The sequence below is a fragment of the Cyrtonyx montezumae genome, unplaced genomic scaffold (assembly GCF_038088225.1).
Source record: "Cyrtonyx montezumae isolate F1298 unplaced genomic scaffold, pur_monq_1.0 scaffold_16, whole genome shotgun sequence".
NCBI classification, from domain to species: Eukaryota; Metazoa; Chordata; class Aves; order Galliformes; family Odontophoridae; genus Cyrtonyx; species Cyrtonyx montezumae.
The window spans coordinates 10,553,175-10,579,019 of NW_027071892.1; the positions used below are offsets into that span (position 1 = coordinate 10,553,175).

The 25,845-nt window shown below is 45.4% G+C and overlaps 2 protein-coding genes and 1 long non-coding RNA gene across 4 annotated transcripts in view; all 3 read right to left on the reverse strand.

Annotated features, from left to right (window-relative positions):
* The window catches only part of SLC5A10 (solute carrier family 5 member 10), a 29,536-nt gene extending 22,087 nt beyond the window's left edge, over positions 1-7,449 (reverse strand). Inside the window, exons 1-7 of the mRNA XM_065732808.1 lie at positions 7,408-7,449; positions 6,139-6,319; positions 5,445-5,516; positions 4,769-4,873; positions 4,156-4,215; positions 3,927-4,031; positions 745-850 (exon numbers count right to left, since the gene is read on the reverse strand). Coding sequence (XP_065588880.1) covers positions 745-850; positions 3,927-4,031; positions 4,156-4,215; positions 4,769-4,873; positions 5,445-5,516; positions 6,139-6,249 — 559 coding nt within the window. The 5' untranslated portion in view covers positions 6,250-6,319; positions 7,408-7,449. The remainder of the gene's footprint in view (positions 1-744; positions 851-3,926; positions 4,032-4,155; positions 4,216-4,768; positions 4,874-5,444; positions 5,517-6,138; positions 6,320-7,407) is intronic.
* Positions 7,450-8,132: 683 nt separating this feature from the next.
* PRPSAP2 (phosphoribosyl pyrophosphate synthetase associated protein 2) lies at positions 8,133-22,150 on the reverse strand. Of its 2 annotated transcripts, none has more exons than XM_065732779.1 (11): positions 22,023-22,150; positions 19,117-19,267; positions 18,380-18,432; positions 18,194-18,260; positions 16,980-17,152; positions 16,004-16,119; positions 12,443-12,498; positions 10,053-10,201; positions 9,337-9,407; positions 8,980-9,126; positions 8,133-8,469 (listed from the first exon to the last, which is right to left on the reverse strand). In XM_065732779.1, exons 2-11 carry the CDS (start codon positions 19,233-19,235, stop codon positions 8,311-8,313), a joined length of 1,110 nt encoding a protein of 369 aa, XP_065588851.1. In that variant the 5' UTR covers positions 19,236-19,267; positions 22,023-22,150; the 3' UTR covers positions 8,133-8,310. The 2 variants fall into 2 exon arrangements, with proteins under 2 accessions (XP_065588851.1, XP_065588853.1); XM_065732781.1 differs by lacking the exon at positions 22,023-22,150 and adding an exon at positions 19,863-19,929.
* Positions 22,151-23,764: 1,614 nt separating this feature from the next.
* LOC136046275 (uncharacterized) lies at positions 23,765-25,845 on the reverse strand. The gene is made up of 2 exons (XR_010621972.1): positions 25,723-25,845; positions 23,765-23,903 (listed from the first exon to the last, which is right to left on the reverse strand). It is a non-coding gene; the product is annotated as an uncharacterized LOC136046275 (long non-coding RNA).

Sequence of the window (25,845 nt, forward strand, 5' to 3'; positions counted from 1 at the left end):
CGTGGGATTTGCTCAAAACCAGAGTCGTGCAAAATCTACCACGTTTTGGATACAATTACACCATTTCCCATTTTGATGGCTGGGAGAAGATACCAGGGGAGGATTTTACTGCTGGGCCATCTCCGCGAGAGCTAACAGGGAAGGGAATGTCCCAGCTGAAATAAAAGCTGAAATAATATCCTGGAAACGACAATTGGTTCTGCAGTGCAGGAGCAGGACTCCCCATTTCCATCTCCAAATCATCATATCCCCAAAGCACAAAGGAAAGGCACCAACTAGTGCTGCACAGAAACGGTCCCAACGTGGGAACAAGCACAGGAGGTGTTCCCTGCTGCTGGGCAGGGGAATGGCAGCAAGTTGCACTGCAGGCAGAGCAAGTGGGAAACGAGTTAGGCAAAGGGCTCTCAGATTTTAGCTGCCTCAGTAATGGTTCTGTAATAGGAGAAGCACTGATTAGAGCTGATTACAAATAGGTGCACACACAAGAAAGCATTTAGCTATGAGACAGAGGAGGAGCCAGTGATTACAAAAGCAGAGTTGTAATGACAAAGGAGAGCTCACACCCGAGACACAGCTTAAGCTGAGGCTCCAAAGGATGCACAGCAGTGCTAGATGGCAAAGGGAACAGCAGCCCCATGGGCTGAGCCCGAAGCAGTATCAGCCCCAAAGAGCACACAAAGAAGAATAAAACAGGAGTGCAAGTGGTGCTGGTCAACCAAAGAAGACAGACAATGAGCAGCCTACCTGCAATGGTGTAGAGTCCTGTCACCAGCAGCATCAGGATGGTGGAGAGGTAGAGGTCCCAGCCCAGGCAGACTTGCACAAACAGAGCCCCTGAGTACAGGTCGGTCTGTGCAGAGACAAGGAGTATGACTGTAGGGTGCCACAGCCTTTGGAAACAACAGGGGAGCGAGAGGTGCTCAGCCCCTCACAGGATTAGGCCCAACCTGGCACTGCCCAGCTCCCCAGCTGGCATCTCCCCATGCTTCCTGCAGAGTCCTGGAGATGGGCACCTGGGGCCATCTGAGGGCCCCACTCCTCCTGGCACACAGCACCTCTGAGTGCTCCAACCTCGTGCAGCCATGCCCGTCCCAGGTGAGAGCACGAAGTTAGGCATAACACTGACTAAATCACAAAGAAACCAACATGGAGAGCATTTGCACCATGAACTTGACCCGAATTCAGGGCCCGTTCCGTGACATGTGCACCCCAGACTTTCTACCACTGTCCCTTCCAGCACCCCAAGGGAGATGCTACGTGTCCTCAGTGGCACTCAGGCCTGGCCATGTCTTCAGGAAAGCCCTCGAGAGCACCATGAGGAAATTCACCCCAACAAGTCCTGCTGAAGAGGAACCAAGCCAGTGGCAACCACGCCAAAACCTCCACCAGTAGCTCTTCTTTCAGAGGTGCTCTTCACCACAAATGGGATCCACCTACAGCCTGATACCACAGACACCTCCAAGCAGCCCTACAGGAGCACAGCTAAGTCGTCTCCACACTGTGAGCTTCAGCTACAAGGCAGAAAAAGACCCAAGCAAGAGCCCTCAGCCATCTCCTCCCAGAGCAATAGCCACAGAATCGTGCAATGGTTGGGTTGGAAGGGACCTTAAAGATCACAGAACCATGGAATCACTGCATGATTGGTTGGAAGAGACCTCGCAGCCCCCCCAGCCCCAACCCCCTGCAATGGGCTGGCTGCCTCCCACCACATCGAGCTGCACAGGTCATCACCCACGGCCTCATGCACCTCCAGGGATGAACAAGAAGCAGAAACTCAAAAACATTCTGAGCCTTCCCACTGCATCCTTGGTGCCTTCTGGAAGCCCCCACTGTCCACCTCTTGCCACTGCAGTAGAGCCCCAGAGCTCAGATGTGAAGGCTCAGCCCCAGAGAAGACATTTCATAACCACTTCTCTGGGCTTTCTCAATGCCAAAGCATTTTTGCAGTCGTCTGCAAATGAGTCTAAGCCTTTGCTATGAGGAAGCAGAGGGATCCCCACCTCCCTTCCTCATAATGCTGCTACGGTGGGAAAAAAATAAAAGCGCATGTGACTGAGTTGTTAATAAGATATCCCAAATATAAAAACAAGCTAATTAAAACCAGGCATGACCTATTCATAAAACAAGTCCTTTCAACTGTAAAAGGAGAGCAGAAGCCTTTGAAGTCAGGCTCCTAATCCAGTGAGGTCCCTGCCTCTGCCAGTGACCTCACTTGGAAACCCATTCTTACCCAACACCACTAGTGCCTTCCCAAGGAGAGCTGCTGGCCAAGCACAAGCAGAATGAGTTACGTGGGACATGGAGTCTCCAGAGCTCTCCACCAAAGCTGGAACACTCATGCAAAACGTAATATATTCCTAGCTATGGGGAATGGAATCTCCCAGCTGGGCTATGGGCTGCCCCAAACATGGGGGTGTGGGGGACCAGCAAATGGGGAGGAGGGACAATGTTATTTCCTGACCACAACGGAGCCACCGGAGCAGTGGTGACAGTCCCCGTTGCCCTGAGTTTCACACTGTGCTCAGCAATGGGGAGGGGACACAGCACCACCTGGCAGATCTGCTAACACTCAACCCATTGCATGGGTTCACCATGGGTGGTGCCAGATGCCAGGTAACCCCAGTCAGATTGATCCCTCTTCTATGGGGTCCTGCGTGGCTCAGTGGTCACGGGAAGCTCAGCAGCACCAAGAAAGCATGGCAGAGGCTGAGCAACAGCACAGGCAGAGCTATGAGGGTGAGCATGGGACTTCCATCCCCTCACCAGCCAAAGTCACTGGTGGGACTGGGAGGTACATGGGCTGAGCACCCCCATGGCAGAGCACACTGCTTCAGTGAGAGGAGAGGGGTTTGTGTCATCATCCAGAGGGAGACCCCAATACAAGTAGCCCTCAAATTCTTTAAATTCAGGTCACCAAGATAAATACTGAACCATCTCCCTCTCTGGGCACCATGGGCAGGGAAGATAAATGAGTGCTGACAAGTTCCCGGGCATTAGGACAACCAGGGAATAATGGGTATCATTGCCCCAACTTGAGAACTGGACAGATACTGCCACCCATCCCCGTGGGAGCGGCAGTCAGAGCTGGGCGAGTCCCAGCAGCTCTGCCAGGACACAAAGAGACCGAGGGCTGGGGATGGGCAGGAGAGAGCACTTCTGCATGGCTGAAGAGCAGCAGGGACACAGGGAGTTTAGGTGAGCTGTACAACCGACCCTAATGGAGGAGAAATGCCATTAGGTTTCCAGCTACAAAAACCACGAGGGTATGAAGCAGCTTTATGGAAAGGATGACCTCCAGCGTGATGGAAGGTGGCTTTAGGGAGATTACAGGTGACAGCTGCACCGACAGTAGAATCCCCAGCGCTGCTTCTGCGGGTTCTGCCCGTGCTCAAAGCTCTGCATCAGCAGGAAGAGAGCTGCTCCCTCCCCTGCAATCTGCCTTTCAGTGCAGCACCCAGAGCAGTGCCGAGGCTGAAACAGCAGCTCCAGCGACACAGCAGCAAGCAGTGCCGCCAGCAAGGGTAAGGAAACGCAAGGGAAAGGAGAGCTGCACTAAACACAATATTTGCAAAACGAGTGTTGCTCCCAGGCTGCTCCATCCTTCCCCTCTCTCCCGGGGTTAATCCTGGCCCCGACCATTCCTCCCAGGCTCCGTGCAGGCTGCGATGCGGTGCTGCCCGGAGCAGCAGGCAGTGAGCGCCGCTGCGTGGGGACACAGCTGCTGCTGCAGCCACACAGTGCCTCCAGGTAGAAGCACTCGCTAAATATTTTCCGTGCAGCCATCCCCCGTGAGACCCCTCAGAGCTGCAGGAGCGTGGATAAAACCCCAAGGCACAGCACAGCCTGAGTGCCTGCCTCTCACCCACGGCCTCTCCGCTGCAAGGCACAGCGTGGAGCTGCCCCAGAGCTGAGCAGAGGCTACTCACAGAGATTTTGGTGAAGATGGAGAGCAGGAGAGACAGCCCAGAGAGGTACAACCGGATCCTCTCGCCCCCAAACCTTCGCTGGAGGTATTCAGGCATGGTGACGATCTGCAGGAGGGGACAGGAGAGGTGGTTGCCCTGTCCTGTCCCCATGTCACCTTCCCTGAGATGTGGCAGCATTCCCAGCGCAGGGTTCAGGGGATGTTCCTAGGATTAGGGTAGATCCACGTACCCCAGATGAGATGTAGACTGGGACAAAGACCCAGGCCAGTGCCAGCAGTGCGTACGTTGCCTGTTGGGAAGGAAGCACTCAGCACCGCTCCATTCACCACATCAGCCCCAACCCCAGCTCCCCCTCCTTCACACGTTTGTTTCTCCAAGTGGTCCCAAACAGGAGGTGCAAGAGTGTAAGATCACAGTGGAGACCACCCAGCACCCAGCCAACAGGACTCTGCCCCTCTCAGCCCTTCATCTCCAGAAGCATCCCATCACCATGTGGGATATGCCACGGTTTTGCTATAGAACTCCATGATTTTGGATGTCACCCATGAGAAAGCAGCAAACTGGTGACACATCCAGCTACCTCCCCCTGCTGGGGTGGGTGCAGGGCTGGAGTAGGAAGCTCTGCTCCAAAGCATCCAACTCTCTGCTCACAAGGCCTTGAGCTGTCTCCAGTGTCGTGATACGTGCACTGGGCACGATGTAGAGAAGCTAAATTTGTGGGGTTACACTGGTTATCCTTTGCACAATTCCTCCCAAGCCTCAGAGACAGCTTTCTGCAGCCACAGATCAAAAAAACAAAAAACAAAAAAAACATTTTCTTGGTAACACAAGACATTTCTTACGTTCCACTCAAAGCCAGTGACAGCGATTCCCCCAGCAGCACCAGTCCCAGCCAGTCCAATAAAGAGCCCTGAGCCCTCACTGCTGGCAAACAGAGAGGCTCCAATCTGCAGAGAGAGCAGGAGGAGCTGCTGGGACATGTGGGCATGGGCACGTTGTGCAAGGACAGCTCTTAACAGAGTCCTCTGGAAGTACAAATTGGGCCCCAGCAACCAATGCTCCCTTGCATCCTGCTCATCTCTACATCCCCAGCAAGTTTTGGGTAAGATTTCTTGGTTTCTAAGAGTGGCCTCAGTAGGAATGGCCCCTAAAGATCATCTAGTTCCAACCCTCAGCCACGGGGCTGGTTGCCAGCCACATCACTGCTGCTCAGCATGGTGCCACCAGCAAACTGCTGAGGGTACGCACTCGACCCCATCATTTGTGTCACTGATAAAGATGCTGAGGAGCACAGCTCTGAGGATGGAACCCTGGGGGACCCCACTCCACCTGACACGGAGCCATTGGCCTCAGCCCTCTGGCTGTGCCCATCCACTCTTTATCCACCAAATACTCCACCCTTCAAACCTTTATCTCCTCCATCCGGAGATAAGGATGTGGTGCGGGACTGCCTTGCACAAGGCAGGATGAGGAACATGCAGTGCAGCATCACAGGGGAACCACGAGGTCTCTACTTACTGGCCACCACGCCATGTCTCTGCCAGCAAGGAAATAGCCACTGACCGTGTTCCTGTTCACCCTGCATGAAGACTGGGAGGAGAAAGCATCAGCACGGAACACTTTCCCTGCAAACCCAGACAAGGAACCAAGAACCCAGTCTGCCAGACAAGAATCCAAGAGACAAGAGACTGGATAATTAATGGGAGCTCAGCAACTCCGGTGTAATTACACAGAACTGCAGCTGCACCCCAAATCCCTGGAGCCATGAGGGGCACCCTCAGAGCGGGCAGTGGGGAGGGTGGGGGATGCTGCCTCCACGCCGGGCAGACAGGCAGGCTCGTAGGGCCTCGGCCAGGATTCTTCTGCAAGGCAGAATGTGTGGCTTTGCAGAGCCTTTGTCTCAAATTGCAGTTTGCTGAGAGCTTTCTGTGGTAAGCAGAGTGTTTGTGTTAACAGCCTGTAATAGAGAAGGGCAGAGCTGCTCGCAGGCAGCAGGATGGGGGAGAAGTTTGCACCGGGTTAAGCCCACCTCGTTCTGAGCCCTTTTATGTGGGATGAGAGGAGCAGAGGGTGTAAACAGAACAGAGCAAACGTAGCACAGTACTCAAAATGCACAGCTAAAGTAAACTACAATTGGAGGGGAGAAAAAAAAAGAGTGTATTTTAAATGATGGAAGAGGAAAGCAAAAACTGAACAACAAGAACACTCTTACCCATATTCCCACAGCGAGGTTTAAGGAAAAATAAATCACTACGACCACAAGATCAGCAATACTGAACTGCTGCAAGGGGGTGAAGGATCCAGCCGTGGAATTGCCCTCCATCGTTCTCTGCTCCCTCCTTCACCCTCCAGGAAAGCCTCCCACTGATGGTCACTGAATCAGTAACTCATTGCTACCTGAGGGAATTGATCATTAATTGACCCGCCCCCCTCCCCTCACAGCTCAGCTCTCCCAGCCCTCACCCCCAGCTGTACCAGTGGGGCTGGGTCCTGCAGGCACAGCTTGAGCGAGGCCTGGGACAGCAGCTGAGCCCTGCTATCACACAAGCTGTGACTTCAGCCTTAATTTATCAGTTTGTGTTTAAGTCTTTCATGCTTCTTTTACACACAGACAGAAATGAAGTTCTCCACCACTGCTCAACTGGAATTTCACCCTCACTGACACATTCCGAGCACATGCAAGTGTTAATGTGTCAGGGTGGTGTATCCAGTGACACCACGGACTGCTGGGTAACCATCACCACAGCACAGGCAGGCACAGCTTCACATCTCACAGAATGCACCTCACAGGACAGCAAAGCCTCCATCACACTTGTTGAACACACTAATGAGACCACAAGGACTCCCAGCCACAGCCCTGCTGTGCCAGGTGTGTGCTGAGACGTGAGGGAACGGAGGGGAAGCCCTCCAAACACCGGGGTTGCCTCCTTCAGACCTGTTGGCAAAGGACAGCTTTCACCTCTGGTTTTGGACATGTCAGGAGTTCCACGCTTATTTGTAGGACATTGATTGAGAGCAATTAGACCAAAGAACCCTTAAATGAATGCTCATTAATTCCACCACAGCCAGGAGCAGCTGAGCAGGCTGTTCTGTAAGCGTCCACCGGGACAGCTGGGAGAACAAACCTGACCAAGTTCAACTTCGTGCTAGGGTTGGGCTGTGCTCGGGGTTGAGTCAGGTTGGGGGGAGGGTCTGCACATTCATACACTGAGACCTCTGAAGACCCAGTTTACCTGCAATAAGCTGAGTGTATCAGCTGGAACCTCTGGACTTCCACATCTTCCTGCTAAACAAACCCTACAAACCACCTCCAGAGCAGCTCTTGTCCTTCAGTAGACAAGACATCCCCTGCTTCATAGCCGCCCTCAATTCCATACACTACTCGTGCCAGGACTCCCATGTCCCCGCTGCCCCCTGACATCCAGCCACAGGTTGTTTCCTCCCACATCACCCGAAGCAAAGCAGAATGCTGCAAGCATACCTACCTGCCTAATTACAATGGGACTCATTAACACATCTCTGATAGCCCCCAGAAACTGGATGCTGAAAGGTTGGGTGTTCTGTGCTTTTATGAAACTGCTCAGCAGAAAGACAAGCTGAAATGCAACGAGTCACAGCGGTGGGGAGCAGCAGCCTCTCCTTGCCTGCAGGTGCTCTAGCACAGGGATGGGCAAAGCAGATGTCGGCTCCCTTCCTGCCAAGGAGCTCCAATCCTGTTTACATTCAAAGGATCACATTAGCATGAAACAATCAATTCACCTCCTCATTTCCTTCAACATCGCAGTGTCTGCGGATCGTTCTGGCAGACAAGTGACTGCTACATAAACATTTTTAGAAAGCTCACACAAAACAAATCTTTATTCTTTGTCGCAGAAAATAAATACAGGTGCATATTTTCATATGCTTTTCTATAAAAGCACTGCTACAAAAATCACTTAACTGCATCCAACAGTACAACCTTTTTGGCTTTTAGAATGCAAATATTATACAGTCACTTCATTTCATTATCTTTTAAAGCACTTGTAAGCAAGCAGCTTTGGAAAAGGAATGCTTAATTTAGAAGCCAAATTCTTGCTTCAAGTGTTTTGTGGGGTTTCTCACCATGTATATAGTGCAACTAACCTATAAGCAACTAGAACAGTGTTCTGTAAAATGTTTTCCCTCCTCCCTCCCTCTCTTCCCACTTCTCCCACAAAAAAAAAAAAAAAAAAAAACAACCTGCAAAGAAAAAAACCAGCTCTTAAAAACTGTTCTACCTTGATATTCCAACCAAGAGAAAACAAAAAGTGGCTCCATAGAAATATTAAGATAAACATGATGCTTCACAGCTCAGGATCTTTTCACTTCCAGTTTGGCCCAAGGTGTGTGTTTAAGTTAAAAACCTTTAATCATCCAGTCCAATATTTCTGAAAAGGTATGACATCGACTCCCCGTTGTGGATCCTGCGAATGGCTTCTGAGAGGATCATGCTGATATCCACAGTCTTGATTTTCGGGCACTGGAGTTTCTGAATTTCATGCGGAATTGTGTTGGTAACAACCACCTAAAGAGGGAACAAATGGTCAGAAAGACACCATCCCTTCACACTTTCCACACCCCACATCAGATCTGTGGAAGTTCGCACCTATCCTCCAGATCCTACTGAACTAGTCTCACAGATAAAGGAACAAGATTTCACGTTACTGTCAGGACCAAAATCTCAGAAGGTATCTATGCACTGCTGCAGGATTCCTCATACCCACAGACATGAGCAGCAGCACTCTCCCTTCTTTTAATTCCAACACCTGAGTTCAAAATGGAATGTACAAAGATATCCCACACACTGAAAGGGCAAAGCACACTAACACTGACAGCTCATCTCTCTCCTCTCCCTAGTTTCCCACTGCTAAGGTTTACAGATGTAGAGATGCCTCCATTCTAGCATTCAAGTCAACAGTAATAAAGCCTATACGCAGGATCCTACCTGGATCAACTCTTACCGCCAGAATCAAGTCAGGAGAAATCTGCTGAATAAAAATAATCATCTGAGTAGAAATTCAGAATTCATGCTTACTTCATCAATTGCAGATTCTTCTATCAGCCTGGGAGCATCTGAAGACAGCAGGCCATGCGTGGCCATCACGAAGATCTTGTAGGCTCCCCTCTCCTTCAGGGTCTCTGCTGCAGCAAGAAAGCTGTCAACATCATCTATAATGTCATCCTGCCACAGAAAGAGGACACTGAGTCAGAGGAAACTCAACGTGTTCTCAGACAGAAAAGCACAGTGCACCCACAGTGACCTTTAATCTTTTTCAGATATAACATCCAACTGTTATCAAAACTCCACCACCAAAGTTCAGTTCCTAATGCAACAAGAACCCTACTTGGTGTTAAGACATCTAATACAACCTATCAAAAGCGCTGTGCTTACCACAATGATAGCTATTCTTCCTCCTACATCTCCAACAACCGTGATGGGTGGCTTCTCCTTGGGAATCAGCACTGATTAACAGTAATGTTTTGGAGAGACAGAAAAGAGAAAGGAAAAGGTTTATACAATTTACTTTATGTGTAAAAGTATCTGCTTTGCATCAGTCACCGCTGTTTCAGAGAGAAGCAATGTAACAAGTACTTCAACTGTTACAGTGTTTTTGGGAAACACAGCGTGATTTTAATATAAAAATTATTGTAAATTTAATCAAAAGCATTAACTACACACATAGAGTGGCTTGCAGACACAACCCATTCAGTCACTCTGCTGAGGCCCAAGCTAGGTTTACGCAGTGAAGTTTTGCTGGTGCAGCTGCAGGTCACACCCTACTCAGCACGGTTCCCCTGTCAAGCCATGACGCTGACCCAGATACACACACACCCGGAGCCAGCTCAGCTTATTAGCTGTGTGTTCCAGAACAAAATTCATTAAAACCAAGAGGCAGAAGAGTGGCCTCTATGCCAGGGGCTCCTCTGACCAGCTGTGGTGCCATAGATTTTACACAAGGCCTAGCACTAGAACCATGGATCACAAAGACATCAAACAGCAATCTTTTCTTCGCCTAAAAAGATCTCTGATGGTCTATCACTATCGCCGCTGTCCTCCAAAACCACAAAACACAAGAGGTGAACACCTCCACACACAAACTTACTTACTGGGTATCTCCAAACTGGGATGAATAGCAGCTACGTTTTTGGCTGTGGGTGGTGAGTGTCGACCATCTACCATGTCAGACTCAGCATCCTGAGCTTCCCCATGGATCACAGCAATTCCCAACCGCAAGCGTTCAGCAAATGACTGTGCCCTGGAAAGGAAGGGTTACAAAAAGAAATCATGTACATATAGATATATACATCAAACTTAAAACAAATCACATGCATACATGGCTAACCTGTAAGTATTTCAATTTTATTTCTAAAGTTACAGAGGAAAAATCCAATGATTCTAAAGTTGCAGGAAAACAGAAGAAATCACTTATCCCATTGCATCGCTTTCACTAGGTTTGTGAGAGTCAGATAACCCTGAAAGCATCCACACTGGCTTTGCAAGCAACAGGTCAAATGCTGCAAAGTCAACAAATCTGATTACTACCTTCTGTTTTGCCCAGTCAAAAAAACACTTTCCAGCCTTCAGCATTCTTGAGATCCTGTGCTTTAGCTTTTCTCATCACGAAGAATATCTGGATTGCCTACATTTAATGAAATAGGGAATAATACTAAAATACAAACAGAAAACAAGTGTTCACCTATTTATTTTTAGCAAGACACAGACTAAGTAAGGCAGTATCTCTGACCTTCTGACATGTAGCTTTAGATACCCTACTGAAGAGGCATCAAACAATGATTCTGCCTGACAAAAAGCTCTTGAAATTAAAACAGCAATCTACAAACTTACAAGAAGCTCCTTCACCATGCAGTATTTTCTTCAATTCAGAATTTACATAAAGAAGTGTGAAGTCAGCTGAAGGAGTGGGAAAAGCTTAGAAGCAGGAAAACAGGAAATTCACATCCAGTGCTTGTGTTCCAGATGCTGAAAGCAGCAAGTAAAAATGCAGCAGTGGGATTCACCCTACCTTACTTTGCACACCCAAGAGGTCAGCACCTAGCTAACACCAGTGATCTAATCTCCCTCCGGTCACAGTGAGACCAGCACATGCAAAGCAAAACACTTTGTCCTGACCTTAGTACCTGGGACTTGTGGCCTGAATCACCTCCTTTACATTCAAACCTTGCTTCACTATCCAAACAACTCAAAGCCCGCAGAATAATATGCTCACTGTGGTGCTCTGCTAATTGAAAATGAAGAATTTTCTGCACTGTGGTTATTATAGTTATCTTTTTCAAAAGTTAAACACATATGAGTCCAAACACATTTATTTCAAGAGTTATGACTTAGAAGAGAATCATATAAATGAAACAACCATTAAAAACACAATATTGCACTGAATAAAGTTCAAAACCACAGTAAATGATTTATTCATTTTCCATTGAACTCAGAAACTGCAGAAGCATTCAGAACTTCAAGCACAAGTTCTCACAAGCAGACACTCATCTGCAGATTATTTTCCTTTATTAGGATAAACCATTCAACCATTCTTTTCCGAATACAACACGTCTCCCTCAAGCACTGTTCTGAAATGCACATCTATACTCATGAAGAAACTAAACACATACAGCTCTGGGATCCTCTTCTACACACCTGCGACTGCCTGATCAGCCAAAGGTATGAGAAGCTATTTGCTGGCATACGCAGTTTCTTGGCAATCATGAAAATGTTTCAACAAATGTAAATAGACCCACGAGGCAACACTGACACCAAATCATTGAAATCAAGAAAAGCATATGTAAAATAACTGTCCAAAAGAAAACAGGTCACCTAAAAACTACTGCTGGGAACAAAGACAACAAAAGTAATTCCTCTCATTATACAAAGTAAAACATCTCTGGTTTACAATGTACAACAGTGAAAACTTTTTTTTATGAAGACTATCATGTTGCCTTGGCATAAGTGTCTAGGTAACCTGTCAGCAAACCATTAGTTTGTCACTACAGCAAATACAGTATCTTAAATCACCATCCAGATCTTTAGCATCCTCTCTGAGAAGCATAACTGCAAAGAGCTCAGGTATAGCAAACCAAAATGCTACAGGAATTACGAACAACTGTTTGGCCAACAAGAGCTTCTCAAGTAAAATGGTCTCAGCCATCAAATCCCGCTCCACCATGCCAGATGGAAGTCATCCAAATTTAGGATCTGATCAACAATGCTCTGAGCTGTGACTGCATTAAGCAATTACTTAGATTAACGATGTTCTACTTTGAGCCATCTTTCTTCATTCACAATAGGGAATCCGTGATGTAAATGCACAAAAATGTAATATCATTAACTAGGGTCTTTATGCTAAGCACTACACATCTGACAAAGTCTAAGTGGCAGGGGGTGCAGGCTGCATCTTCTAATCTCTGAACATCTAGGTTCACTTCATCTGAAAAGCAAAATCGTGATAGATTTCCTGCTCTAACACAAGAGAGCAGATCTTACCCACCTCTTTGCAGACGCAGGTGATTTGGCCACAATTACAGCATTCCTGTAGTCTGGTATCTGTAGTAAATAACAGATAGCAATGTCTACTTCATATCTTCAGACAGATTTAAACTCAATAAGAATCAAAATTTTATTTTGCCAGAAGAATTTAAAACATTGAATTCTTTACCTAACATAGAAAGCAACCTCAAGAATTGGCAGTCCACGATGAGACTTCATCTCAGTAAGGTCAGGCATTGAGCAAATTCAGACTATTAACTCAAAATTCCACCTTTCATAAACATTATGCTATATACAGATGACACAAAAGTAACTGCCTTCATTATATGTGGATTACAAAGGCAAATGTTAAAAAACAAGAAACCATGAAAACTAAAGTTTCCTTTCTATTTAAATTGTCTTGTACATTCACACACCAGTTTTTAAACTCTTGAAAACACAGCATTTCATCTTTCCTTGTTTGTGGGACTGTTCTTCAAGTTACAGCAAAAAGAGAGAGAAGGCTCTCCATCACATCATACCAACTCCTTATATGTACCATCAAAAGGCTAAAAATTCTACATTCAACATTCTGATCCTGGACCCACAGTCCTCTGTGTAGATCAGCTTGAGAGGACGCAGCTCCATATGCTGACAGCAGCAAAGTGGCAAGAGCAAGCAGTTTGGTTTTCACTTCAAGACTGACAAGTCAGTCTTCACACGCACCATCCCCTCCCAGGTTTGCTGTTCATCACCATACTGGCTTTTCCTCTCTGACACTCTTGATTTCACCAGCATTTCAGTCCCCATCTCTCAAAGCTTCTCATCTTAAGTCTCCTGTTTTCCCTTCAAAAGCTGACTCCTTGTCAGACCCATCTTTCCTCTCCCACAGCTTCAAGCATTTCACTATCTGGACTTCGAGTCCTTTCTCTCCTTTCCAACAGCACTTTGTGTTCCTCTCATTTCAGTCCTTTCCTTGCAAACTCAGTGTTTTCCTTCTCGGTGCTGCCCTGGGACAATCTGTTTGCCACAGAGCACAGCAGACAAAGAACCTGCCTGGTCTTGTAGCAACTAATGGCCACTCTCAGCAGCAATAACAAGTCCTACAGAACAGATCCAATTCTTCAAGAACCCCAGTGCTACAGCCTCCAGAGTTACTACTGAACACCTACGAAGCACTCTGCTACAGCTGACATTTAGCAAAACTGAGGGAACAGTACCCTGAAACAGAGTTTGTGGCCTCACTGTCAGATGTTAAATAGCTCCAAAACATGGAAATACTTGTTTCTCCCAACCACAATCAAGCTACGTCCTTCCACAGCCTTATCCTCAGACACACAGACTGCACTGGTCAAGTATTTCCAAAAACATTCTATCTGAAAGAATTATTTTTTTCCCACACTTGCTTAAGTTCTGAATTTTGGCATGGACCAACCGAAAGCAAGAACTTTTCAAAGGACATGTCAGGAAACATTAATAATCCGCAGCGCTACCAACTCCACCTACAACACTGGGAATTCAGCATGTTCTGTCCTTTACAAACGCTAAGTTAAACAACACACTAGGAAGATGAACATGTTGGAAGGTACAGACAAGGCAGGGCCTGTCATCTGACATAATAAAGGCTTTGATCTTGTTCAAACATCATTGCTTCACTTTTCCCCTGCCAAATTATCAAATTTGTTCTCATCTCTTCAAAAATGAAGTCAGAAAGCCAGAAATGTCATCCAAGAGACAGCAAAACATCAACAGCTCCTAGTAACAAAGAGCTAAGTCACTCTGAGATTAACAAATCAATCTAAGATTAACGTGCACCCATAGGAAAGAAGACTGTAGCTATAAATATGTGCTAAGCATACAAATGAAAACCACCAAAGTATCTTCACACCACACGAATTTCACTGACCAGACTGACTTCACCCCAGAACACCAAATAATTCCCTTCATACCTACACATAAATTCCTGACTGTGAATGAGGCCTCATCCACAGAACTTCCAGGTAAATGCTTTGTAAGTGACCTTTGCTCTCAATCTGGATTCTAGTTCACACTATTCAATATATCCCTTCACAACTCCCACCTGAAACATTTTTCACACTGTGGCATTCATAGTGCAGGAGATGCACCAAGCATCGGTGAGCTTGACAAGAACATTAAATTCTTTCTGAGCAGCACTGGAAGAATCTTTTACAAAAGGAGGATAAACACAATTTGGCTAGAGAAGGTCCTTGCCAATATAAATCCATGTGATCACACAGCTTCAGTCAACTTCAGTTTTAGCACATCACCTCTAACAAGCAGAGGAATGAAGAAAGAAAAAACAAAGTCTTTTTAAGTCCTCTCTACACATGCCTCAGCAACGAACATATGAATGCTCATCAGTTAGAAAGCAACAGGAGTACCAGACTCAGCTGCAATAACTCTTTGTAAATCATTAGGACTATCAGGTATCAGAATGTGTTTAAAGATTAAACCACACCATGACTTTTGTTATCTACTTTAGACAACAGGTTCAAGTAACACAGAGCAGCAAAACTTGTCTTCAGCCTGCCTATTTGGACTTCTACTTTATTTTCTTTAACTTACACAGGGATTACAATACACAAGTGTAAAAGAATGGTGAAATGGTGAGATGAAGGATGGTGCCAAAGCCAAGAGCCCACAGTTTTGTTCTATTGTCTTCCCTTGTTGCTAGGACTGTAGTACCAAATAAATGATAATAACATATTCAACTGGGAACTGATTCTCTAGCAAGAGAGTCTTCACAATCACAGTGGGGATTTTTTGTTTGTATTTGCATTTTCTTAAATTGAGGCATCTATTTCTGTATAAATGAAAAGGTGTGGGTTAAAAAGTAATAGTGAACTATGCATTTTCTTTTCACCAGGAGGAAAACAATTGCTTTCTTCCAAAATTGTAATTAGTCAAGACATAATATACACCTTATACCTACAATTATCAACTGCACAATTTGTACAGATGAATCTACAAGCAGCACTTCTCAAAGCACTTTCTAAAAGTAATATCCATTTCAAAGACAGAGAACTGGATGCACACAACATCAGAAGTCACACTCAAAATGTGCTGAACAAACAGCAGCTGAAGATTTCCCCACAACAGAAGTAATACATTCTTATTTTCAGATTATGATGGACAGACTTCCATCATTTACATGTTAACCAACAAAATATTTACATAATATTACATAAATTACACCTACACAAGCATTCTATCCTGTAAATGGCAAGGAAATTGGAAACAGGAAAGGAAGAGGACAACTAGAATAGGAAAATGCTCCTTTTTTTTTTAAATATTAATTAGAGGAACATGTCTAAGAAGATGGAACAGCAACCTTACATCAATAATAAAATGCAAGTTCTTGGAAGGAAATCTGTCCTCTCAGGGGAGTAGAACCAACTACAGACTTCCTGCCTCAACATTACCCTTCCTCCTTTCAAAATCTCTTTGAAGAATTAATCTTTCCACAGGAATTTGCCTCAAGAGCCTTGAGACATGACAAAAAAAAAAAGGAAAAAAAGAAGAAACAAACAAACAAAGCACAGCAACAGGATGTCTTTCTTACCTCTTCTTGGATGTACTGCAGTAAAAATGGAGATGCTCTCAAATTATCAACTGGAATATTGAAGAAGCCCTGTATTTCCTTCTGATGTAAATCCATAGTAATAAGATGAGTTAGTCCTTCAAAAATAAATTAAAATAAAATAGACATACGGAGAAGCACATAGAGAACATTATTTCTCTATTCAATTTAACAAGTTCTTCAAAACAAGCTCTCTAAGCTGCTGTGATGCTCTCTAAGCTGCTATGATAACTACAAGCATGTAGCAGATTAGCTATGTCCCTTCCAGATGCTTCAGGGTTCATTACACCTCAGAACAACCTACATAACTGAACCAGCAGTGCCACACCGAGGCAGGTATGATCCTTCTCCTGACACATGACAAAACAGAACCAAGGAGATGAATGGTTTCATGCCACACAGTACATGCCTGGCACAGCAAGCATTGGAGTTCTGAATTCCTGGGAAATGGACCCAAATTCTATTCACTGCCACATTTCTTCTTTCAAAGTAAGAACCAAATCCCAGCATTCATTGTTACTACATATCCTTCCCAGAAACAAGAGTAAAAGGAAAGAAGCAGAAAAGAAAAGCTGTTGAGGACTGAAAATGAATAAAATCCCATTCCCCGACATCAACTCAAATGTGAAGAACAAAGAGCATTCTCCAAGAGGTAAGAGACAGACTAGAATTGAGAAAGCACATTTGTTCAAGACTGTTAGAAAGGCAAAGAACAGCACTGTGAGGGATAGACAGCATGACCTGAAGGGGTAGACTCATCTTGCCGGCACAGTAGGATACAATGCAATGGATTTTGAAAGATTTTCTTCTTAACGAACATTTGGAGATCTCTCTGATTGCATTCTCTTTTTTATGTACGTTTTAAACTTAAAACTCTTGCACTGACCCCTTTCAATCTGAATGCTGAGCATAGGATCCCCCATTGCCCTGATTATTTTGCAACAACCTCCATCCTTACCAGCTTTGCACATCATTGAAGCCAGTAATTTAGAGACAATGGAGCCTCTTTTTCTCATCTTGCACTGTTTGCTGTAGGGGAAGTAAGGAATCACTCCAATAATGCTTTTGGCACAGGATGTTTTACAGGCGTACACCATGATCAGCAGTTCCATGATCGTAGTATTCACATCCCTGGAAGAGAAGTGTCTGCTTTTGTACCCAAGCATAAAAATCCTGCAGCGGAATTCAAGGTAACACCTATACACCCCACACAGATTTTACTCCACTGTAGTAGTGTGTGGTGTCAGAGCAACCTTCAGAAAGAATCCACTTGTGCACCTAAGGATGCAAGTACCCTGTACCTAGCATTTCAATTCTGCACTAGAATTACATTATCTTTCTTGACTTTTGACATTTGACTTTTTCAGGCAATTCAGCAGCTTTTGTTATACCACTTTCAGGCTTTTAGTAATACAACACATTGCTATAATGACCCACAACACTTTTGATGGTTGAACTAGATGATCTTAGGTTCACTGAATCATTACGGTTGGAGAGGACCTCTATTCCCCAGATTTATTTATATTGTGCACAAAACAGAATATTTGTATTTTTCAATACACAACTTTAATTTTAAAAGCTGACTTGCAACATATTTCTCTTTTGTTCAAGCCAGCAACAGGCTAAATATTCTGTTAACTACCATCTATTTTATGCTCTAAATGACAGATAGAGAGGGCATCTCCATAGATGAGAACTAGTCATCAACTAAGAGACCTGTTACTTCTGTTGCCATTAGAAATAAAGAGTCTTAGCACTTGTTTTGGAGGAAAAAAAAAACAAAAAAACTTTACAACAACAAAATTGTTTTCTGTATCGCCAAACATTGCCTAGGAAATGTTTCTTCTACTTTCAGAGCCCTGTAATAGTGCTGGAGCCATGGTAACTGAAAAGGGAGCAATTTAAAGAACATCATGAGCAAAAGAATGCGTTTAGCAGAGGAACTCAGAGAGGCCATGGGGAAAGTTTCAATGACATTTTCAGTGAAAGTAAAATTAACAGATGTTAGCTTATAACGAAGTCTTCTTTGTGCATGTATTAAATACATATATATAAATCTAACCATATTTTATTGTATCATATACATATGATGCAATGAAAAGCTAGAATTGAAGCTTTCTTATGGACAGCCTACATCAAAATACAGTCAAGTGCCTTTAAACAGTTACTCACTTTGAAACTGTCTGGATGATAAACACATCCTTTCCTCTCACAGACTCTTGGATCTGTACTCTTGTTTCTGTCAAGAAGAGAACTACGTAAGATTTGTAGGAGCAAAAAGCAACAGAAACAAGAAAGGGTAGCCAATACAGGCAGATTGTACAGGTAAGATTCCAGTTTTGCCAACTAAATGCTCACCTCTGTTTGGCTCTTGATAAACCTGAACCTTCCCCATCTCAACTCCCAATCGCCTGCAAGAAGAGAAAAAAAAAAAAAGAATATGAGAAAATGAAAGGTGAAACAAATGAAGAGCACATGCAATGCAATGGCTACTGAAAAGGCTGTAGCTGAGGAGAAAAACAGGAAAAGAAAACCACAAGTCCTAAAATCAACAACCACAGTGGAAATCTCTTGACACAGCCATGCTGCAAGTTAAGCTAAACTCATTTTCTAGTCAAGCTCAGAAGAACAACCAATGGAATGAAAATACTGCTTATTAAATTATGTAACAATGCATCTTTCTAATATATTTACTGCTGTTGTCTCTAAATCAACATAGGTAGTTGACAACATAAACATTCACAATGCTTACAAGACCACTTTTAAAGCATTCTTTTCCAAAGAAAAACGTCAAACTAAAGCAAAGGGAAAATGTTAGAGAGCTCTATTCAATAAATAAAGGAAGATTAAAGCCCACTGTGTTTATTCCATTTCAGTATTAACACAGTCCACTACCACTGAGAAGAGCAGAAAGCTGGATATGATAGGTACACATGCCCAAATCCTTCCCATGCACAACTCCTTTCTATATCTAACTTTCGATACATAAACCTCAGAAATAACCACATAACAAAACATAAAATCAGCCTTTACTAGAACAAGTCTCATTGTAAAGACAGAGATCCCACAGTGCCCTGCAGATAAGCATTACTTACTCAGCAATTCGCTTCGACAGTTCCATGCACGAAGAATTGGAATTAGCTGAAAACAGCACCAGTCCACCTTTCGTTATATTCATGATGGCCCCAGTTTCAGTTGATGGCACACAAAACATCAAACCTAAGTTGTCTTCCCACTCCTAAAAGACTGGAAGAGATCAAAGGCCATGTAAATGCACAATTTTAAAAACACAAAAAGAACAAATTTTCTCTGTTCAGACAAGGAGTTTTTCTTAAGTCTATATTCTCCAAAATTCTTAATATTTATTATCACTACTGTAATAGTACCATAAAGATAACACTGCAATGGTTTGTGATCCACAACCAATGCTGGTTACAGACCCAGCTCAGCACACCTAGCAATGTGGCGAAAAGAATGGACTCCCACCTGTCCTGCCTTCTTTCTGCTGCCCTCAAGCTTCACTGGAAATGAATGTTTCAAAATGTTTCACTGAAGGCCTCAGAAAGAACTCCTTTAGACATCTTCCTAACAGATGGGTTTTTATTTGCTGGCTTTTTAAATGCTCTCCTTAGGCTATCATTCAGCAGCACAGATTCTCCTTTCCATCAGCCTGCTCAGTTTCCTTTCTAGAGCTGAGCAACAATGACTTCATATCACAAAGCCAGTCAGGCATCAGACTGAGCTAAGACAGCCCTTGGGTCTGAGCTCCTAAATCGACCAGAAGTGTCTATCTCCATAGCTGTGTATCCTTCCATCTCTTTGCAACAAATGATAAACTTACAAATAAGGATGAAACGTAAGGAAGAGTTCAATAAAGTTGGTAGCTGTAAATAATGACCTCTTGCACAATGCATCCACTTGATGAAGGAGCTGTCATTCTCTGATACTAATATTTCTCCTGCGAAAACAGGAGAAAAACATCAAGAGGAAATCTACTTTTTATTTTCAAATAAAGGCACAAACACTAACTGATGGGATTCCATCTTCACACTTATTCTTCCTTGAAACACCGTATTTTCACGCCTTCTTCTAATGTATTATTTTGATCAAATAATAGAAATGGCCATGTTTACCAAAAGACACCAACTGACCTCAGAAGCATCCTAATAAAGAAGTCCAAACCCACAGCACTTATGTTTAAATACCCAGTCCCTCACTATCCAGTTTAGCATTATGAAAAGAGAGTGAAAAAAGCAAGTAAAAGCTGCATTGCTGAAAACAAACTAAACGAGTTCAGATAAATCAGCAACTGCCCCAGCAAACACCTCCTACTCAGGGATCTAATTCTGCAAGTCATGCATATCTGTTCTAAAAATTCATGGCATATCAACCATTAAGTACTTCCTAACAGCATCTAGAAGGAAAAGAACAGTTTTCATACCTACAGGAACAGCTATCTAAGCTCAATTAAAAGAAAAAAAAAAAACAAATTAATTCTGCCTATCTTTGCAACCGTGCACACTGTGCTTAGTTTGGCTTAGACACAGTAATGCTACCTGATTCATCCTCAGTCAAGAGACATGGAGAGGTTGGGAACTTCCTAACAACAAACCTCCCCGGATGATGCTGCACTATGTTCAACTGCTATGAATGAAAACTCATCAACAAAACTTACAAAATGTGCAGAAAAAGCACAACTGGGAACAACTTCAGAATAGTAATGCCTAGCAGCTGACTCAGCTAGAACCTGGTGGGACGCCTGTAGCACTAAAGCAACACCCTTTTCATTTCAGACAGTAACAAAAAATAGTACTTAAAAAAACCTCCCCAAATGCTGGAAGGAAGCTGCCTTAAACACCAAGTTTAAAGCTAATCTCCCTCTCAAACTAGGTTCCCAATGATTTAAGGAAAAACACTAACCGAATTCCACTTCTCAGCTAGTGTTTCTCCTTTCCTTCTGGCACACACTTACTCTCCACAACTCCCAGCTGGCAACCACCTGCCCAATACTCATAATGCATCCTCAATCCAACAAAGTGAATGTGTACTAGAAACGCTCCTAGGTCTCAGAATGTCAGCTGAAAACATCCTCCTCTGGCACAACGGGAACAATGCTGAGACAGCTTTCAAACGTTACTGCAAACATGGCAGTTTGAGGACAATTTTTTCTCTCCAGTTATGTTACCTTCCTTCCTGCATGGATTAGGAAAATAAAAAGAAATAAGAAACCTGGTGAAAGATTACAGTTGTTTCATGTTTATTGCTCAGGATGCACTTTACTCCACAGAGGTACTGCCACTCCCAAGCAACACAGAAGATTTGCAGTTTATCGCATAAGCATAGGTCAAGTACATGTGGATGTACTGCAACAGCAACACCCGAGCCACAGCGTGTGGGGCAGGCAGAAGCCAGGTTTGTGGAGCGATGCTGCTGCATCAAACAGGGAAAGGGCACTGGGGTGACAGCAAACTGGCAACGACTTTATTAGGTGTGCAAACACGCGACTCCACAGGTGCCCGTGGGACCACAGCTGTCCCTGGCTGCAGGTGGATGCATCTCCCAGGCCAGGCTGTAGCAAACACACGCTCCATAGCACAGGCTGCTGCTGCCAGCTCCTACCCCTCCTTTAGGGCAGCACGCAGAAGATGATGAAGATAACAATTCCTGGACCGGGTGTACACGACCCCATCGGCTTTCCCCGTTCCACCTTCACCAATTCAGCGTGCGCATAAGGCAAGTAACAGAGGCAGTAACAGCTGCCAAGCGACTCTCACGGCCTGGGGGGGGGGGGGGGGGGGGAAGGGAGCGGGGCCTTCCCACGAGGGGACGAGCTTCTCCAAAGCCCCACGAGGACCTCGTCAGCGACCTGTCCCCCTGGGCTCACTGAGAGGGCCGAGCCCCGCACCCACAGCATCGCCTTCCCTCAGGGGAGCGGCCCAGGCGCCCCTCAGCCCGCGCCATGCCTACAACCCTCAGCCCTACCCCTTGCTGAAGGCCTTACCTGCCGGCTCCGGCCCTCCGGCCCCGGGAGAAGGCGGCCCGGCCCGGAGGGATGGCGGAAAGGCAAAGGCAACGCGGAACCCGGCCCCGTCCACTGCTCGTCCGCTCGCAAGATGGCGGCGCCGCGAGGGGGAGGGGGAGGGGGCGGGCGGAGGGCGCGCGAGTGAGGCCACGCCCTGCATCCCCCCCCTCCCCACGGCTTCCCGCCAAGGCCGCGCGCCGCTCTGAGGGGCGTCGGCTTCGCCGCCATTTTGCTCCCTGGGGTGGGAAAGCTCCTGTCGGCGTCCTGCGAGCACGAGGCGCTGATCCTTCTACCTTTCCCCCATCCTTTTTTTTTTTTTTTTTGCTAACGCACCGGCGAGAAGCTGTTTTAAACCGTGTTTTTTGATGCCGAGAAATCCAGCAGAGTATTTTGATGTGCCAATGAGTTATGTCAAGCAATTATTCCCTTTATTACAGCGCTGGGTGCATGGGGATCGCTCCACCAAACATGCACACTGAAGAGAGAAACGACTGCACGTTTAAAGGTATAACACATTAATATTGATCACATTCCAAAGATACGGACAGAAATTCCAAAGTGACATAGGATAAAAGCTAAAAGTAAATTTCCAAATGTTAAGGGGATTACATTGTGTTGCCAGCAAATCTGCCTCCTTATCTTCACAGACTCCCCCACTGAGTTGCAAACAGCAACTGCGCTTACCTTCTCTGGACCCTCCATTGTGTTGTCGTTATCTTCATGGGATCACCCTGCACTGAGTTGCCAACAGCAGCTCTCTTCGGCAGTACCTGTATGATCCCTGTCTTTCTTCCTCAAGTTATCTGTTTGCTCAAGCTATGATGCCTAGTTTAGATTCACTCCAATTCAGTTCTTTGATTCATTTTCAGGGCACCCAAGATCAGTGTTTTGTCACGTATGGGTCACAATTATAGCATTTAGAGTGCAGGTGCAGCTCAGGTACTATTCACTGCACCACACCAGGAGCACCGGAGTATAAGCTCACATACCATGAAAGGCACAGAAAAGCCACATCAGCCCATACCACTCACACAGTGCAAACAGACAGCTTTGGGTTTCGTACTTTCAAACCTCATGCAGTGAAACTGCCACTGTGAGCTGTGTTTTCCACACTGGTCGTGACCATGGGCTGCTCATGTTGGAGCGGAGCTGAGCCCACAGCAGCAGCCACGTGCTGGGCACTGCTCACAGAGCACAGACATCCATCCAGACAAGCGAGACGCGATGGTGCTCTCGGAGACGCAACACTGCAGTGGTCCTATGAGTGTCTGCAGGCTCTCAGGTTGGAAAGTGCAATAAAACAGGCCCCGTGTTTCCTTGCTGGCCCTGCCGCCTGCAGTCCATATTCCTTTGTATGGCAGAGCAGCCAGAAGCAGCACGTGCTGAAGCACTGAGCTGTGCTGCAATCAGCAGCCTTCCTCAGAGGCGTTTTTCAGTACCCTCGGGGCAACCAGAATTTGCTGACCGCTCGATTCGTGCTGCCCCGAATTCCTGATGTTTGCACAAGCAAATCATGGGACCGGGAGCTAAAAAAAATAAATAAATTATGTCTTCTGATCCTTTTTTTCTTGGACAGCTGCCTGCGTTTTCTCAGAGCAAATCAGTTTCTTTCCTACCTCTGTTTTCCTGATCAGAGGAATGCAAATAGAAGCCTCCGGTCCCAAGGGAGAGGGATTTGTTAATATTACAATACATTATCCAAGCACTGAGAGTTTAACAGATTACTTTCCCAAAACGAGCACCTGGAGTCTATTTCATTTACAATGATCCAATTAGCAGTCATCTAAGGAATTCAGGAAACTCGTTATGCATGACTGGAGCAGCTCAGGGAAATTCGGGGTTCTTAATCCAGATGCAATTCTGTCAGAAAGAAATGTGCCAAAAAAATATATAAATAAAAAAAGCCCACAGTTAGTCCAGCCAAAGTGAAGGGCACTGGTGAACATTAAAAATCCCCTGCCAATCCACTTGTTGGCAAGACATATTAAGCTTGGCACAACAAAGAAATGTTTTGCTTTCATCCTGACACAGCCCTGTGAACGTTTGGTCTCTCCCAGTAGTCTTACGGGGCACCTTGAAGATATCCTCTGCCCGACACATCCTTCCTGAGCCTGCTGGGATGCTCTGCAGCACGCAGGAGCACTCAGTGCAGCCTCGAGGCTGCCACCTCCAATCCCTGCCTTGGGAGTGTCTGGTTTCCAGAAGATGCCAACGTGGATATTACCCAGATAGTGAGGCAGCCCTCAGAGCAGCTATAAAAAGATTTCTGAACCTCCCCCGTGCTTGGAAGTGATCTGGAAAATAGCATTCCCCACTTCTGAGAACTGAAGTGCCTTAAGAAAGGCCCCAGAGCATAGCAGGCATCTTATCTGTGTGCAGGGCTAAATAGACAGCACTCTGCTTTTGTTTTATCTAATATTAATGCCTAACCGTGGCTTTGCTGTCTGCAGGAAACAGGCACCAACTCATTCTGTTGTAGTAAAGTTCCTCCTGAGTCATGAAGCTTTGGGGAAAATATATATATATTAAAAAAAAAATCTCAGAGGTTAGTTTGTTTTCCCATTTCTAACAGTACTCCAAGTTCCAGGTCAGTCTGAAATGATTAACAGATCTGCCACATCAGCCTTCAGCACGCTCAGGGTTATCTCCCATCAGCCTCCAAACAAAGCAACAAGAGGCTTGCTGGAATAGCCAGCGTTTAACAGGTCACTGCACAGAAAAGTGTCCCAAGCTCAATGAAAGGAAGAGGACTTGAGCAAACACTGCCCTGGAACGTGAACGAGCAGTAGCATCTTCTGCTTTGTTCACATACTCTCTTTGCTTTGCTGTGATTGCATACAGCAGTGTCCTGTAAAGTTTGTGTAACGCTCAGTGGCCTTCTGTTTACAGATGTGCTTTGCCCTTCAATTCTCCCTTAAACAAAAGCAGTTGAACAATGAAGTCGTGTCATTTTAGGGAAATTGAACAGCTACACAGTGCCAAATGCTCTTTTCCACTGTCCTACCCACTGGGTCCTAGTTTGACTTGCCATTCACTGCATTACTGCACAAAGTTACAGCTCTTCTACAGAGGGAAAGCGAGCCTGCATCATGCCCTGGACAGGCTCTTAGTGAAGAAACAGGAAGGGTTTGAATTAGGCATGGGTCAGTGTACAGCAGGCTTGCTAGTGAAAGCAGAGCTCAGTAGGGAGGAGATCCTGTGCTTCACTTACACAAATAAATGTGGGGGTGGGGGGAGTAAAGAGAGGGCTGATTTCCAACTCTGCCCAGGGCAGCTAGGCAGAAGCTAGGAGAGGTGCAGGGAGGACCAAAGTGCAACCTGCAGGGACACCCTGATCTCCTCCCAGCTTGGTGCAGAGCAGGGCTGACCCCAGAGCAGCAACACACGAACACATGTGCAGGTTGGGATCTTTACCCAGCTGCAGTACCAAGAAAAGATGGAAAGACCCATGTAAGGCTCAGCGTGCACAATTTACTAACATTATTACCAGTACCTCTCTTTCACAGAAAGGCTTTTTACCAGTACTAATCCCCTGACTTGCTATATTTTTCCCACCTAGTTCAGCAAGCTCTGGAAGAGGTTCTGCTCTCAGACCTCTGTGCATTGCCTTTAGCTTGACCTTAACTAACAAGTCCATTCCCCAGATTCAAGAGTGGGACACTTTAAAAGTTTTACTCACCAGGGAGATTTCAGCAGAAGAAATGCAAAGGATCTAGTAGGCTTCTCACGGGCTTTTACTGCCTCATTAAGGAGCGTCTAATGAGAACTTCCTCCCCTGCCAAATCCCTCTCCATCCATCTGC

What these genes read in the sequence shown, in the direction of transcription:
- PRPSAP2 (XM_065732779.1), bottom strand. Translation starts at nt 19,235, where the DNA reads ATGTTTTGTGTGCCATCAACTGAAACTGGGGCCATCATGAATATAACG. An exon ending in TCCCAGTTTGGAGATACCCA is followed by an intron (nt 9,408 to 10,052) that starts GTAAGTAAGTTT and finishes ACTGTTAATCAG; the next exon opens with TGCTGATTCCCAAGGAGAAG. An exon ending in GAAGAATAGCTATCATTGTG is followed by an intron (nt 9,127 to 9,336) that starts GTAAGCACAGCG and finishes TTTCTGTGGCAG; the next exon opens with GATGACATTATAGATGATGT.